Raw genomic sequence first — 16,422 nt, forward strand, 5'->3', positions numbered from 1 at the left:
CAGCAAAACTTGGCTTCTTGTACCATGTTGGTAGTGGTAGTGAAAAACAGCTGAACGACATATTTAAAAGAACATATTAAATATGTTTAACCTTTTGTTTTGGCAGTCCCATTAACTGCCACACAGTCTGGCTCTGTGGAGGGCAGAATAAAGTCAGCTGGTTGCGTTTTGCGTCTGCGCATGCCCACTTTAACGGCTTCGAGGTTTCGCGCAAGCGCAGTCCGCTGGAGCGCTCAGTGATTTATAAAGCCCCGAGTCGCTCTGTCTCCTTCCACCTTCAGCCATTTTAACCATGTTAGGAGCTGTGGGACGCTGCTGCACCGGGGCTTTGCAGGCTCTCAAGCCTGGGGTCCAGCCCCTGAAAGCCCTCGTTGGATCCCCGGCTGTTCTTTCGCGTGAGTCCCCTGCAGGCTGGCCGTTTTCCGAGAGGAAACATTGCGTTAAAATGTTTGTGATAGTCTGAGAGGGCAGCGCTAACGTTAACTGGGGCTAGCAACACGCTGGCTAGCCTGCCGGTGACATAGTAGGCCTCTGTTTTAAAATGTCAGATTTTACTTTAGTTTATCCTACTCGGAAACATAACATGCATATATAATGACTTGCATGCTTGTATTGAATAATTGTTTGCATTGGAAAACAAGTGGACTCTGCAGTTTGTAATGTTATTAGAAATGACCTTTGTGAAATGACATGAGGCGCTGCTAGGTTAGCAAATTAGCAAGGTTACTCGGTCTTCTGCAAAGAAAGACGCAGTTAGTTTGACATAAACGATTAAAGAGGGCAAATTTGAACTCTACATTTGTTAGAATATGTCCCGGTAAGTTTAGGAGCTGCATAAAGTGTAAACTAGAGTACACGTCATTCATTTGTCATTCAAAACACAGCTTCCAATGGGGCGGTGTAGTATTTTCATGTTTTCTCCACATGCAAGGTAATATTCAGCTTGTTTTAAACCAGCAGAAAATGTTTATAAGGAATAATTAGTGTAATGAGGTTGTTCCTATGTGTGAATAGCAGTGTTATTCTCGTATGGCTCAATTTTGTATCCATCCGCAGGCAGGGACTATGTCGCTCCTGCTGCCGCCGCCAGCGTCGCCACAGGCCGCATTGTGGCCGTCATCGGTGCCGTCGTCGACGTCCAGTTCGATGAGGGCCTCCCTCCCATTCTCAACGCCCTGGAAGTCGCCGGCCGCGACTCTAGGCTAGTCCTGGAGGTTGCTCAGCATCTTGGTGAGCCTTAGAAACCTTCAACTAACAAAACTACTTCACGTTTGTAGAAGCTTGCTGAACCTACTTGCTGTTCATAGGTGAGAACACAGTGCGTACCATCGCTATGGATGGTACTGAGGGTCTGATTCGTGGACAGAAGGTTCTGGACACCGGGGCCCCCATCAGAATCCCAGTGGGGCCCGAGACCCTGGGGAGGATTATGAATGTGATCGGCGAGCCCATTGATGAAAGGGGTCCAATCAGTACCAAACAGTGCGTCAAAATAAAATATCTATAATCTTCCAACATTCAATTCCTACCTAAGAATTAAAGTTAACTATTTAACTCTTTCTCCCTCAGGACTGCACCTATCCATGCTGAGGCTCCTGAATTCACCGACATGAGCGTGGAGCAGGAGATTCTGGTGACTGGCATTAAGGTGGTGGACCTGCTGGCCCCTTATGCCAAGGGAGGGAAAATTGGTATGTATTATAGCATTAAAGGAGTAGTTCAGTTTTTGAAGGGGGTGAGGGTAATTTAAAAAACTTGAGACATTTTCCGTTTTGACGTACTGATTCCAGTTTTTCTTAAATATCTATAAATGGCAGCAAATGCAATTTTTGGGGTCAGAGGAACTAGTTTACCTTTCTTTCCAAAAGATGTTTTATGCAAAAAAAAAAAAAAAAACCTCTTTTTCCTAAAATGGGCCATTATTTTTGGAAGCTGACCAATATTACTGTTGTGCTTTGGGGCCTGCCACAATTTTTAAACTGTCCCAATAAGCGATAATGTTATTTTGAGACCATTTTCAAGCAATATGTTAACATTGGAACTGGAGGATGTTTTTAAATAATCAAAGACTAAACGATAAATAAAATGGAAACAATAACCATTAACCTTTGCTACATTTAGAATAGGTTTTTTATTTTTAAATGTTCACTTTCATATTCCAACAGCCACTTTTTAATCAATAGAAAATGTTTTCGCTGTTCCCAGATGGAAATCGTTGTCTTTCAGTGGAAACATCCTCCGTAGCAACGCAGTGACATTGCTTGTGGTTTCAGGGCTTTTCGGTGGCGCTGGAGTAGGAAAGACCGTGTTGATCATGGAGCTGATCAACAACGTGGCCAAGGCCCATGGTGGTTACTCCGTGTTCGCCGGCGTGGGCGAGCGGACCCGCGAGGGAAACGACTTGTATCATGAGATGATTGAGTCTGGTGTCATCAACCTGAAGGACACCACCTCTAAGGTTTGGCTCGAACTCTTCAAAGTAGCAGCACATCCATCGTGCAGTAATGGGACGGGCTGGTTAAAGTCTGTTTTTCCCCTGTAGGTGGCGCTGGTGTATGGACAGATGAACGAGCCCCCAGGCGCCCGCGCCAGAGTGGCCTTGACTGGACTGACTGTGGCCGAGTACTTCCGTGACCAGGAGGGTCAGGACGTGCTCCTCTTCATTGACAACATCTTCCGCTTCACACAGGCCGGTTCTGAGGTGTGTACCGGTAACACGGCTGAGGAATCTTCTCTAACAGGAAGGTTTTTGCTAAAAGAATCGCCTACCGCCCCCTCAGGTGTCTGCCCTGCTGGGTCGTATCCCCTCCGCTGTGGGTTACCAGCCCACTCTGGCCACTGACATGGGTACCATGCAGGAGAGAATCACCACCACCAAGAAGGGTTCGATCACATCTGTGCAGGTAAATATTTGGCAAAACACGATCTCAACTCTGCTTGATAAAATTGTTTTTGCTGCACAAAATTAACCAACATCTACCTTTCTGGGGGAACAATAATGTGATCAAATTAACCTGACGCTAAACTTTGTTTCCTCTGCAGGCCATCTACGTGCCCGCTGACGACTTGACTGACCCTGCTCCTGCCACCACCTTCGCTCACTTGGACGCCACCACTGTACTGTCCCGTGCCATCGCCGAGTTGGGCATCTACCCCGCCGTGGATCCCCTGGACTCCACCTCCCGTATCATGGACCCCAACATCGTCGGAGCTGAACATTATGACGTCGCCCGTGGCGTGCAGAAGATCCTTCAGGTTGGGGAAACTGCATTGTTTTTGTCATTATGAAGACCTGTTGGCTAGTCAACAAGCTAACTGGTTAGCCTTCTTACAGGACTACAAGTCCCTTCAGGACATTATTGCCATCCTGGGTATGGATGAGTTGTCCGAGGAGGACAAACTGACTGTGGCCCGCGCCCGCAAGATCCAGCGTTTCCTGTCTCAGCCCTTCCAGGTGGCTGAGGTCTTCACAGGCCACTTGGGCAAACTGGTGCCCCTTAAAGAAACCATCAAGGGCTTCAAGAGCATCCTTGGAGGCAAGTATTGTTATAAAGCACATCTACATTTAAGCTGAAAAGCACCCTTCATAACTTTATGCTTTTTGTTGTTCCAGGCGAGTATGATAACCTGCCTGAGCAGGCCTTCTACATGGTCGGTCCCATTGAGGAAGTGGTCCAGAAAGCTGAGAAGCTGGCTGAGGAGCACTCATAAACACCTGAACATTCTGAGCAGAGAGGGGGAGGGTCCTATGGTTAGGAGCACTTGGTTTGTAAAACATGTCAAAAATACAAATGTACCTGTCTTGTCGCCCTGAAGAAAGTTCTATTTAATGTTTCCAGTGAAAGATGGAATAAATCACTGTCTTTACACAAACAGACTTGTCAACTGCATATTTCATAAGCTTTAGCTGTAATAGAGGCCTGTTCCTTGAGAAATCTTATGAAATGATTGTCCTCTACTGTGACCACAAGATGGCATACTTGAGCTGTAAAACTGAGTTGTTTCAGATTGTTACGTTTGGAAATAAAACGGGACAAATAATTGGAACCTTTTTTTTTTTGTCACTTCATGTGGTAAGGTAATGTGCTTTAAAGTAGTCATAGGTGTAGGAAGCGGGGGATATGTCCCCCCCAATATTGGAGAGAGTCACATTCGTCCCCCCCAATAATTTCACCGCAGTTGTGAAGAATTTTAAAATCTTCCACTCGCATGCTTTTATTTTGAAGGCGCATTCAGCAGAGCGCTTCCTCTCTCCTCCCCCTCAGAACGGCTCAGGCAGCAGCAGACGGAGTCAGAGAAACTGTTTGAATGAGGTAAACTCAGGAATGTTGCCATGAATATCGCTCGTTTGTAACATCTTATTGTCAGTTTACTTTCATATATAGAACTAAATCTTTTTGGTTAAGCCGCTTTAATTCTGGAATAGTCACATATCCAAAATTTTACTGCTAACTTTGTTTAAAACTTAGCTAGTCTAATCAATGATTTAGAATGAGACTGAAACGGCAGCAAAATTAGCCTTTTTATTATTTAAAGTGAGCAACACCTGATCATACTCAACCACTTAACATGTATTTATATTATTTAGATATTTAGGAGAACAGCAGTGCTAGAATGATGAAGAAAGGTGAAGAAGCTCTGGTGAGGTCTTCATTTAGTTTATTGAAATATTAACTTTTTAAATAAACTTTTATTATGAGAGGAGCAGGTCAGGGAAGGCATCTAGGAGAGCCAAGTGGAGTTTCAGAGTGTGAAGATATAAAATTATATTAATTTCAATAAAACCAGAAAGGAAAACGGGTGAAGACTGATGTCAGGTTGATTTCTTTCAATGTTTCAATATTTTTTTCATTATTTCCACACTGTAAGGGTAATGGTTAGCAGACAATAAGAAAAGTGCTTGAGAGGTTTAAAAATAAATTTGTGAACATTTTTGCTACACAGTAAATAGAGTTGAGATGTATAATAATTTATACATCTGAAAATTAAGTAGTTTAAATTATCATTCTGTATGATAAAAACATACTTTTTATATTTAGTTCACATTCTGACACTACATTACTGTAGTGTCTGTAAATCCATGAATCCATGCAGGAACATCAGGCTGTAGAGAGTCAGAGGAGGCAGAGACAGAAACACATATCTGTAGATATTTTAGTTAAATGTTTGTGACTGAAAATGACAAGAAAAAAAAAACATTTAGGCTTTTTGCCTCAGTGTTTTTTATGGGTCATGTTTGGTAAGTTACAGGGCTGGAAAGTGAGACTCAGTTAACAGTGAGGAGCTAAAGTGTCTGTTAGATGTGAAAAGTATCATTTTTATTTATTTTGTAGATCAAACTGTTGCACTGMTGTAGAGAGATGTTCAAGAAGAACAAAACTTGTTTTTTAGATTTTATTTTTGTTGGTCATACAGCTGTATTGAGTTTAAAACTGTTAAGTCCTATTTTATGAGCTGTTTTCTACTTTGGTTTTAGAAAGAGGTAGAACCAATTAAATTACCAGTCAATTTATATCACTGCATTTTGACCAATAATCAAATGTCTTTTGACCAATAAGATATATCAGAATCTGGTAGCCTCTGTGCTACCAGAGTATTTATCTTGCTAGTTGTGAGGCAAATGCTAAAGTGAGTGTTCATCCTGGAATGACAGTCATTATACTATGCATAACTTTAATCTGATTATTGGATTGTAAATAGTAACATGTTAGAATACTTGTTACTGAAACCAGGGTCAGATTAGAGTAACGCATTACTGACGTGTTGATGGCACAATTGTTTGACATTTCTGCTCAAGCTATTTACTGATCTGTCAGGTTTCCGACATGCGTCCCCCCAATGACAGACTCGTTCCTACGCCCTTGAAAGTAGTTATGTTTAGGGAAGAAAATTGAACATTTAAGTTATTTTAAAAAACCGAAGTCAAATTTTGCAAGGCACTGAAGTTGACTTGGAAGACACCCGAGTAACTTAATCTAACTTTTTAGGGCGTGGTGGAAAGGGTTACCAATATTTCAGCATGAGAACGTAAAAGATTTACAGATTAGAGCACATCTTGGACATTTGACTGGTGAAAAATTACCTTACCAAGCTGACTGCTGTTCTAAAGCATTTGATAATTAGACAACAGCAAGGATCTAAAAAAAAAGCGATTGTTTCTGCCATTTATGATAAGAAATTTGAAATAATTCCCAAACAACTCTCATGCATAATTCTGTATGATTAAGCTGAAATTTGTGAACGTCCCAGAAAACTCAGACTGGGGAATTTCTTAGGCTCTATAGGCTGCAGCCAGCATGTTGAATGTTAGATCTTTCTGTAATTTTAAGGCCATAAATCAGGGATGTTGAACTCCAGTCCTCAAGGGTCACTGTCCAGCAGTTTCTAGATGTGCCACAGGTACAAAACACTGAAATGAAATGGCTTGATTGCTTCCTTGTGTAGATATGTTCTCCAGAGCCCTGCTAATAACCTAATTATTCTATTCAGGTGTGGTGCAGCAGAGGCACATCTAAAAGTTGCAGGATACCGGCCCTTGAAGATTGGAGTTTGACACCTGTGGCTTAAACTAACAACTGTTGAATATATTTGAAAGAAAAAAAATGAAATTGCAGCACAACATAGGTTTGCCAACTTGTATTTGAAAACTACTTCCAAACAAATGTTTTGCCATAAAGGAAAATGCAACATAACAAAAAAAATATCCATACCAACTGGAGGGGTGGTGATTGGGGCTTATTTTGAGTCAACCACTGGATTATCTAACATTTAAATCAGTTTCTCAACCCTGGTCCTCACCTGCATGCGGGTCCTGCATGTTTTAGGTGTTTCCCTTCTGCCACAAACCTTGTATCTCTGGGTGATTAACAGGCTTCTGCAGAACTTGATGGTCATGCAATCATTTGAATCAGCTGTTCTGAAATAGAGGCACATCTAAAACATGCAGAGCAGGGGGGCGGTGAGGACCAGGGTCGAGAAACACTGATCTAAAGGTTGGATTGATTTCTGTGTGCACAGACTAGCCTAATTTTGTAACCAAATTGAAAGCAGGTTGGGCTTTTTATTGTTTTTGCTTAACCTTTAACACCTGACTATCTTTAATGCGGAGATTTTACTTTAAGCAGCAGATAAGGTGGCCTTGACCGTATCCTTGAGAGAGCAGCTCAACCTTGTCATGATGAACAATTCAAGACTGAAACCGACTGCTAACATTGAAATGTGCATTGTCAGCCAAGATGTACAGAGTGGTAATGGATGAAGTGGACGCATAGATGGAGGGTTACTGTAACGTCTTGGCAATGTTACTGTAACTTCTTGGCAATGGGAACGGCATTCTTCAGGAAGAAGTAATCAACAAAACAGGTTGGCATGTATGACATTGGCAGCCAGAAAAACTTGGCGTCCCAGCCGGGGGAGTAACGTTTGCGCGGCCAGGTGGCGGACACGGCGTGCTCCATGCAGCTGACCACCTTCATCAGATCGCCGTCACTCATTTGGGCGACTTTTTCTTTTATCACGTCTTTGGCTGGAACAAAAGATGAGTCCGTTGAAGCAAATGAAAGACGACAAGTGACAGGAACGAAAGGTTTACGCTTACATTTTTGGAGGTATTCAACCCCGTAGTCATCTTTGACGTCCTGCGGCAGTCTGTCCCACAGAGTTTGGACGTTCCTGGTGTGGAGTTCGCTGTCTGTGACGCTGGTCTTGAAGAATCCCGGCTCAATACAGAGGACTTTGACACCAAAAGGAGCCAGGGTGAACCTGAGGAAAATATGCTGTCTTTGTCAACACTAAAAAGCCTGTGTTGGTGTAGGAGAACATTTATGGCACAGGTTAATATTTCACCGGAGGCTGTCGTTGAAAGCCTCGACGCCGAACTTTGAGACGGGGTATGGGCCCCCGGTGACACAGATCCTCCCAAATACACTTGCGACATTCACCACTCGGCCTCTGGCCTTCTTTATCAGAGGCAGGACGCTCAGTGTGGCTCCAATCACCCCGTTCAGGTTCACCTCCAGCATTGATTTGTAATCGTCAAGGGTATGCCAGTCGCAGGGGCCGGAGGGAACAGCAACACCCGCGTTGTTTACCAAAGCCCAGAGACCTGCAAGGAACCCAAATACACATACAACCTTGAACAACCTGCTAAATTTCTCAATGAAATGCCTATCTGTCCATCTACAACCAACTCACCATGCACCCCAACTTTGCCCTTTATCATGGCTGCAACTTTAGCCAAGCTCTCCTTCGACGTAACATCCAGGTGTGTTGTGATCAGGTTGCTGGAGCAGGCCTTCTTCAGCTCCTCCTCTCCCTTCTCAGTGTAACACCCGGCAATCACTCGGAAGCCTATCTTATCCAGATGGCGAGCCAGAAGGTTCCCAAAGCCGGTGTCGCAGCCCGTGATGTACACATACTTGTTGGCCTTGTCACCGACCCTGGGGAGCTCTCTGATCCAGCGGAACAGGTAGAAGAGCACGAGCAGGCCCAGAAGATACAGGAACATGTCTGTAATGTAAAAGAATGTTCTAATTTGTTACTGGAGGGAGGCAAGCTCATCTGTAAAGAAACGTCAGGCAAAAATATTCTGGGTAAATAACCAATCTGACCCTAAAACCAAAGTTCATTTCCAACCTTGTAATGTCATATGGTATTTGTTTGGTCATGAATGGCGTAGGGGAATATACATATAAATTATATTAGTAAAAATCAGTCACTGGCTATAAAAGGAGCATAAATATCTCAATATTGGTCCAAATTTACATATTGGTGCAACCCTATTTTTTTTCTGCTAATATGGAAAATACAAAGATTTTGCAAAAGGTCACAATCTTCAAAATCTTCATGACGTTTTTTTTTTTTTTAAATCCAAAATGCAATTCTGGTGCCTTGGCAAGAGTTTAAACAAAGTCTTGTTCCTTAAGACCCCTTCAATGTGATTAAGTTCAAGAATATAAAAGGGCCAGGCTACTTTTTTTTAACCTGTTAAAAACTGCATTTTGTAAATTCTCAGATTCCTTTTCTGGTAAGAAAATGAGTTCAACAACAATAAAGTTTATGGGCTCTAAAGTTTAAGGGCTGCACAGTGGCGCAGTTGGTAGAGCTGTTGCCTTGCAGCAAGAAGGTTCTGGGTTCGATTCCCAGCCTGGGGTCTTTCTGCATGGAGTTTGCATGTTCTCCCTGTGCGTGCGTGGGTTTTCTCTGGGTACTCCGGTTTCCTCCCACAGTCCAAAAACATGACTGTCAGGTTAATTGGCCTCTCCAAATTGCCCCTAGGTGTGAGTGTGTGTGCGCATGGTTGTGTGTCCTGTGTGTCTCTGTGTTGCCCTGCAACAGACTGGCAACCTGTCCAGGGTGTACCCCGCCTCTCGCCCGAAACGTTGGCTGGAGATGGGCACCAGCACCCCTCCCGACCCCACTGAGGGAAAAAGGGTGCAAGAAAATGGATGGATGGCATTCATTTTTTTTTTCTTTATCTTGCCCTTAAAATCTTATGTTTTGTAGTAAACTGAACCAGCAATTAAACTAATTTGGTTTCTCAAAGAGCCCTTTGGTAACTGTTTGGTTTTCAACAGTCATTAAAAGATGTTCAATTTTCCTTTTTGCAGTTTGTTTGTGATCTTACACCCATTTGTAGAGAAGAAGAACATATTTTTTATTGCAAATGTATTATTTATAGATTTTTTAAAATATAAAAACCCAACCTCTCTTCCATAACATTCTATATGGATTATGCAAAGAGATGGATCCCTAACAAGTCCTCTGCATAAGCTGGCATGTAGATAATTGTAATAGATCTAACCTTTTTTGTGCTGCTTTTTCAGCTACAAAAGCTAATCACAAAAGCAACTTGCACATTGTTTTCTGTAATCACCTTGGAGGTCAAATTTACACCTCCGAGTCTGCTCCAATGGTTGGTTGTTGTGTGACATATTCTGTCCTGTAGCTGACATTGCAGTCTACACTCAGATTTTTATGACCACACTGTCTGCAATCACCAGCAGGATTTTTTTTATTTATCGATTGTAAAATTTGCAACATTGTTAGCCTTCATGACCCTTCAGATGGCGTTACACTATTTCCTTATCAGTTTTATTTATATTTACAAAACCATGGATCACTAACTGTTCCAACAACTTTCAGAATCATATTTGGCCCAGAAAATCTGATTCATTTTATTTGTTTCATTTGGCATGAATGTGCTTCCGTACATGAAAGTCCTTCTGAAGATTATGAGCTCACTTCCCACCACACATTCTCCTGTCCTCATAGTCGAAACCTTTTACGAGCTAATAAATGAACACACTGACTGAAAAAGTTACATTTATATCATTTTTTTTTCTGCTAAGCCCAGTAATTGTGGCCAGAATGTTAAATATGGCGTTGCTTTCACTATTTTTTAACAACATTATGCTACGGTGAAGAAAAAGTTGTTGCTGAAAGTTTAAAAACCTCCCTGGAAAGCATAACTGAGTCGCACACTAAACTTACAGGAGGAAACATTCATGCAGCCACATTTCGTAACATGACAAGAGGACCTGCAGGGATCGATAGAGCGAATTCTACTCCGATAAAGAGATTTAAAAAATCTGCAGTAGAACAAATAAAGTAAAACAATGCATAGTCTGACATCTCACCTCCTCTCTGTTCTCATCACCTTGTCATTTTATAAATTGTCCCCAATAGATACTGAAAAGGTAGAAAAAGAGTTACCTGCAGCAGCGCAATGTCCGGTGGACTGTCTCCTGTTCGAGTGGACCGGATGAGTCAGTCAGGAATCTAATGAACAGATGTCGAAATAGAAAACAACAATAGGCGCCCCCTGCTGGCAAGAGAAGGAATTGTTTGTCCATATCCAGTTATGTTGGTCATCTTTTATTCTGTTTTGTTTTCATTTCTACATAGCTCCTATTAGTTTTCAGTTCTGATATTTTCATTCTATACCATGTAGTGTTTTCTCTTTTACCCCTAGCATAAATGAAAATAAAATTTTAATATATTTTATATATAAATAACCCCAAATAAACTACGGAGCAATAGTTCCCATTGTGAAGTTAGCAGTAGGTGACATCAGCTAACAGTTGTAAAATTATTAAACCTGGCTAAAATGCACAACATTAATAATGATAATAGTTTAAAACATATACAAAACTGAGCAAAATTACTCACAAAACACTGTATATGATTACATTTGTCTATAGTTTTATATATTTTATAAAGTAGACGTCAAAAAATAATACTTGTAAAGAAAACAGAGCTGATCCTTATACCATGGTTACAGACAGCAACAGAAAAAGAGGGAGGAGCTGCTGGTTGCTATGGTAACTGGCTACCAACTGTGTAGAGCATCATAGCTGAACTTAATACACCAATGAAGAAACAACTTCTTGATTAAACAAAATAAATTTTAAGAATTTATAAACACAAACTTCACATTTATGATATTGTTCAAATAAAACCCTGTTACATTAGCAAATGTCTAAATTTCCCTCAAGGATGACTTCAGTTTTCATGGTGCAACCTTCAGAAAATCTCCCGGGCAAGTTCCATAAAGGTTTTCTTAATTCTCCAAAGGTTAGCTTCAACAAGGACAGTGTGACCACCAGGGAAATATGAAGGAATATCCTCTAAATTTGTATCAAAAATGGCTGAAGATTAACAACGAATTTGGTGCAACCTTCAGAAAACGTCCAGGGGGAATCTTGCCTTAAGGTTCTCCCAAGGTTAGTTTCAGCACTGACTTGCAAACTTCTGGCAACTATCAGCGTTATCTAAAGTTAGCTACAACTTCAGCTATATTGTTTTCAGAGAGCATTCAATGAATGTTCCTAAATCCATCTATCAATCCATCCATCCTCCGTTTTTTTCTTGCTATTTCACAGACATTCATGCTGTGTGCAAGTAGTTATACTTTGACAAGTGGTCTAAAATAACTTAAAATTTGGGGTTTGAAATTTGAGAGAGAAAAAAAACTTTTAATGGATCACATCCCCATGAGAGTAACTCTGAGCCCAAACTGTATTCAGCCTGAAGATCCCATCAAAACAGTCACACAGCAGCTGGTAAACTGATGAAACCTGCTGAATTAGATTCCTTTGCTTTCTCCATTAACGGCATTTGAGATGAAATAGAAAAGAAGAAAATGTTTATCACTCATAAAGAAGAAACTAGAAAGTGTAAAAACAAGAGGGAAGGAAAAATACAGGAAACAGAATCCAGATGCGCAAAGAACAGAAAATAAGAATAAATAATGAAACAAACAAAGGAATAAACTGACAGAGCAAGACAACAGAATAAACACGCTGAAAAAACTGAACATGTGACCTAACTTAAATATATTGTGTTAATTGGTCACATGTAATCACATTAAGTTCATCCAAGTTTGAACAAATGTAAATAAATAAGTTTGACAAACTTCATTTAACTACTTGTGACCAATTAATTTATTTAACTTGAATCAGCTGTTTTTTTAGTGCATGGAGGTGATAAAAGCACTAATAAAACCCAAACACCCGCTAATCCAGTTTTCATGCATTATAAATATTATCCAGCTTTATCTTGCAAAAAAAAATTAATTAATTAAACTTCACTGATTATTTTGTGTTTTTACCAGAAACTGCAGAAAGACCTTCAACCACAGCAGCAACATCCAAACAAATCAGGATATCAGGTGATTTACCTTCATATCACATGCTGTTGTTTTGGTTATTTTCTTGATTTTCTCAAAAACTCCAACCGTATTTTACTTTAAATAAACCCAATGCAATTTGAAGAGCTTAAAATGGATTGAAATGCATTTATTTCCTAGCTCTTCATGTTTTGAAATTATTTTGAGCTGATTTTGAAATTATAAATGATGTTATTTGCTTCACGCTCTTCCTCTGATTGTCGGTGGAGTTGCCACGGCGACTGGCATCTCAATAGTCGTGTTTCTAATTCTGCTTTACCAATGGAGGACGAGAGCCAATGGTAAACCCCATTTACAGACTTATTTAATGTGCATATTTAAATGCAACCAACAAGCAAAAGAGTTTTACAAATTAAATTTATGGGAAGCATTTGTTCACATTTTTATTTATTCTTCTACATTTGTTCACCTTTTCTTTCCCTCAGCTGCAGACACGAGAACATCAGACACAGACGTAACATGAAGGTTGCAGACTCTGGTTAAGTTTAACTTTTACCAGAATTAGTCAAAACAGAGATTCTGACATCCAGATAGTAACAAAAAAAAAGATACAAAATGAATCTGCAGTGTTGCATTAGAAGACATTTGTTCTCTTTTATTTCAGGTGACGTCTGAAAACTGGGCACTAGGATCCAGATCTGAAGACTCCCACTACCAAAACCTTGATCCAGCCAGTATAGATCAGGAACCAACTTATTTAACTCTCACTTAGGACGCTAACCCTAGCTTGAAGTCTGAAAAACTTGTGTTTTTCAGACTTCAGAGTGCAAAACTCCGTCGAATAAACTGGTGCTGGATTTCCTTAAGTCTCAATGCGACTGATGAAAACCAAGCTAACATTAAGAAAATGCAGAGCTGGTGGAAATAACGAGCAAAACGCTTTTATTCAGTTTTGTGTTTATAAACCCTTAGAGATTGTATGTGCTCCCTCACCAAACACAGAGAAATGAGGAGTAGCAGTTTTCTGTTTTGACCTTTTAGAGTTTTTCATTTAGCTCTTGAGCCTTGATTACTACAAAGGGCTAGAAAAGGCCTATAAAGGTTGCGGTTGTTTATTACTTTCCATCAATGTGCAGGTCATCAAACAAGAGTGTTGATCAGGGGGACTGAGAAGTTTTCATAAATACCCCTTAAACCTTTTCACATTTTAAACTGTTTCAGCAACAAGGTTAAGTGCATTTTTTTTTCCATTCGTGATTTTATGTGACGGCCTGCATTTGTTTACCGTTCTCTCATGACGTGTCTTCCTCAAAGACTCAAATACTTGGGCAAGACAAGTGGGAGTTGGAACCCAGATTTATATTGGTAGATATTCTTAATTTTCTTCCAGTTCACAATTTTCTACTACCTTGTGTTGGCCAATCACATACAATCCGTTTGAGTTTGTTGTCAAATGCGAAGGAGGTAAAAGGGTAAGATTGTTCCCAAGTTTTGAGAAGAAAAAGTGTTCAAAGACTTTCACAACTCGGTGTTGAGGGCATAGGCGTAGGAAGCGGGGAGGGGGGGCACAGGGGGGACATGTCCCCCCCAATATTGGAGAGAGCCACATTCGTCCCCCCCAATAATTTCACCGCAGTTGCGAAGAATTTTAAAATCTTCCACTTGCATGCTTTTATTTTGAAGCATGCGAAGCGCTCTTCTGAAGGCGCATTCAGCAGAGCGCTTCCTCTCTCCTCCCCCTCTGAACGGCTCAGAGTAAAGGCAGCAGCAGAAGGAGTCAGAGAAACTCCGTTTGAACGAGGTGAACTGTCAGGAATGTTGCCATGAATATCGCTCGTTTGTAACATCTTATTGTCAGTTGTCTTTCATATATAGAACTAAATCTTTTTGGTTAAGCCGTTTTAATTCTGGAATAGTCACATGTCCAAAATATTACTGCTAACTTTGTTTAAAAGTTAGCTAGTCAATGATTTAGAATGAGACTGAAACAGCAGCAAAATTAGCCTTTTTATTATTTAAAGTGAGCAACACCTGATCATTCTGACCAGGTATCAGGCACGTGCAGAGGGGGGAGCTGGGGGGGCTTGAGCACCTGCCCTTTTTGCTCCTTGCCACCAAGTGCCCTTTTGGTCAATGTTTATTTATTTATTTTTTATTTATTTATTTTGTATTATTATTTTCTAAGCCCTCTTGTGACACATAACATGTACTAAAATTATTATTATTATTATTATTATTATTTATTTAATTTTTTTGTATAACATAATAAGCCGGTCACCTTTTTACCTTTGACCTTTTGCCCGTGACGCATGACGCAGTTGCCTCTGGCATAATCTGGAACGTAGCGAACGTTCCAGATTACAGAACAGTTTTTGGTGAATTATAAAAAACCGTTTTTGGTGAATAAAGTGAAGTAGACTTGCTGCTTGTCAGATGACGGAAAACGTTGAAGTATCGTTTCTGCTTCAGCTCGGAGTCGCGGTTTAAGCAGAGAGGTAATGAAATACAACAGACACTGACAGGCCTCTGCGTCTGCCTTTCTCTGAAGAACTACTGAGCGGGAGGAGACAGCCAGGTGAGGAGAAACTGTTCTTATCTACCGATTCAGTATTTTTATCATACAGACATTAGGCTGTTGTTGGTGTGCTATAAGCTAGCTGCTAGCTAACGACTTTGCTAGCAAAGCTAGATAACTAAAAAGCKTCTCCCCTGTAYCKTTAATGATAKCRGTCATTCTTTAGTATTTATTATGCAATAAGGGCACATCGCCCGTTCAAAACCGATATGTCCGATCTTCTAATTTCCTTTGCTACATAATGTACATTTCATTTATTCTAGCCTTAGGTAAATGTATCTTGAAGGAAAATAGCACTTAAATAAATGTCCAACAAGGATATTCATTTAGAATTAAAAATAACTTACCCTGAATTACCATGATAGATATAATGAGTGTAATAAAATTGACATTAATGAAGGGGAAAAAACTAAATCCAGACTTTAAGTAAGTTTAGGGGTTTTTTTTCTGCAGTTCCACGTTAAAGTTTGATGCAGCTCTGCTTTCCTGAATGGACCATGTGATGGAGACCAGGGGTTCCATCCCATGTTTATTGATATTATGTTATTTATTTTCAGTTCAAATGTATTTTGTATCAGTTCTTTATTTCAGTTACTTTGACATTTGGTGAACATTCTTTTTGGGTAGGGAGACTGGCCATCTTTCCTGTTCAGAGAATGTGGGGGGGAGGGGGGGGGGATGTCAGTTTGTTTTGATTTAGATTAGTCAATTTGAGTTAATTGAGTACTTGCCTTTCTGGGTGTGTCTCAGCGAGGTGGAGCAGTCAGGGAGACAAATGCTCCTGGAACATACCAGCTTCCATTAGGAGGGGTAATACTCTGAGGATTTATTTTGTTACCTTTACTTTTTGATTGACCTTAGAATAGTTTAGTTTTAATAATTTTCATGCATGTAAATATTTGTTGGATCATTTATTGTTGTTAGGTTTGTGTAAATAGTGTCCACAAAGACATAAAACACAATAACACACATAAAAAATAAAGACCAAATCTTAGGTTGTCATGCTGCTCTAAATTGGCATTGCTGGAGGATATTTGACATCTATTTTATTACTATTGTTTTTTTTAATGTTCCAAATATTTGCCCAGTTGTGATTTTTGCTCGGGCATCTGGTAAGGATGCCTCCTGGACGCCTCCCTGGTGAGGTGTTCCGGGCACGTCCCACCGGGAGGAGGCCTCGGGGAAGACCCAGGACACGCTGGAAGGATTACGTCTCTCG

The 16,422-nt window shown here is 40.5% G+C and overlaps 2 protein-coding genes and 1 long non-coding RNA gene across 3 annotated transcripts; 2 read left to right on the top strand and 1 right to left on the bottom strand.

Annotated features, from left to right (window-relative positions):
* Positions 1-292: 292 nt before the first annotated feature.
* On the top strand, positions 293-4,047 carry atp5f1b (ATP synthase F1 subunit beta). The gene is made up of 10 exons (XM_008425265.2): positions 293-395; positions 1,057-1,230; positions 1,308-1,482; positions 1,570-1,691; positions 2,274-2,458; positions 2,543-2,701; positions 2,781-2,903; positions 3,043-3,255; positions 3,335-3,536; positions 3,614-4,047. Exons 1-10 carry the CDS (start codon positions 293-295, stop codon positions 3,709-3,711), a joined length of 1,554 nt encoding a protein of 517 aa, XP_008423487.1. The 3' UTR covers positions 3,712-4,047.
* Positions 4,048-6,913: 2,866 nt separating this feature from the next.
* LOC103474365 (retinol dehydrogenase 3-like) lies at positions 6,914-10,820 on the bottom strand. The gene is made up of 5 exons (XM_008425255.2): positions 10,714-10,820; positions 8,194-8,508; positions 7,846-8,104; positions 7,598-7,761; positions 6,914-7,525 (listed from the first exon to the last, which is right to left on the bottom strand). Exons 2-5 carry the CDS (start codon positions 8,504-8,506, stop codon positions 7,302-7,304), a joined length of 960 nt encoding a protein of 319 aa, XP_008423477.1. The 5' UTR covers positions 8,507-8,508; positions 10,714-10,820; the 3' UTR covers positions 6,914-7,301.
* A 1,699-nt stretch (positions 10,821-12,519) lies between these two features.
* On the top strand, positions 12,520-14,203 carry LOC103474356 (uncharacterized). The gene is made up of 3 exons (XR_535173.2): positions 12,520-12,670; positions 12,898-12,969; positions 13,114-14,203. It is a non-coding gene; the product is annotated as an uncharacterized LOC103474356 (long non-coding RNA).
* Positions 14,204-16,422: the final 2,219 nt, after the last annotated feature.

The sequence above is a fragment of the Poecilia reticulata genome, linkage group LG2 (genome assembly GCF_000633615.1).
Source record: "Poecilia reticulata strain Guanapo linkage group LG2, Guppy_female_1.0+MT, whole genome shotgun sequence".
Taxonomy (NCBI): domain Eukaryota; kingdom Metazoa; phylum Chordata; class Actinopteri; order Cyprinodontiformes; family Poeciliidae; genus Poecilia; species Poecilia reticulata.

Excerpts from the sequence above, each read along its gene's own strand:
- atp5f1b (XM_008425265.2), top strand. The coding sequence starts at position 293 with ATGTTAGGAGCTGTGGGACGCTGCTGCACCGGGGCTTTGCAGGCTCTC. Across the intron at positions 1,692-2,273 it reads TGCCAAGGGAGGGAAAATTG|GGCTTTTCGGTGGCGCTGGA; the intron begins GTATGTATTATA and ends TTGTGGTTTCAG. Across the intron at positions 3,256-3,334 it reads GCGTGCAGAAGATCCTTCAG|GACTACAAGTCCCTTCAGGA; the intron begins GTTGGGGAAACT and ends GCCTTCTTACAG.
- LOC103474365 (XM_008425255.2), bottom strand. The coding sequence starts at position 8,506 with ATGTTCCTGTATCTTCTGGGCCTGCTCGTGCTCTTCTACCTGTTCCGC. Across the intron at positions 8,105-8,193 it reads GGGCAAAGTTGGGGTGCATG|GTCTCTGGGCTTTGGTAAAC; the intron begins GTGAGTTGGTTG and ends GGTTCCTTGCAG. Across the intron at positions 7,762-7,845 it reads GCTTTCAACGACAGCCTCCG|GTTCACCCTGGCTCCTTTTG; the intron begins GTGAAATATTAA and ends TATTTTCCTCAG.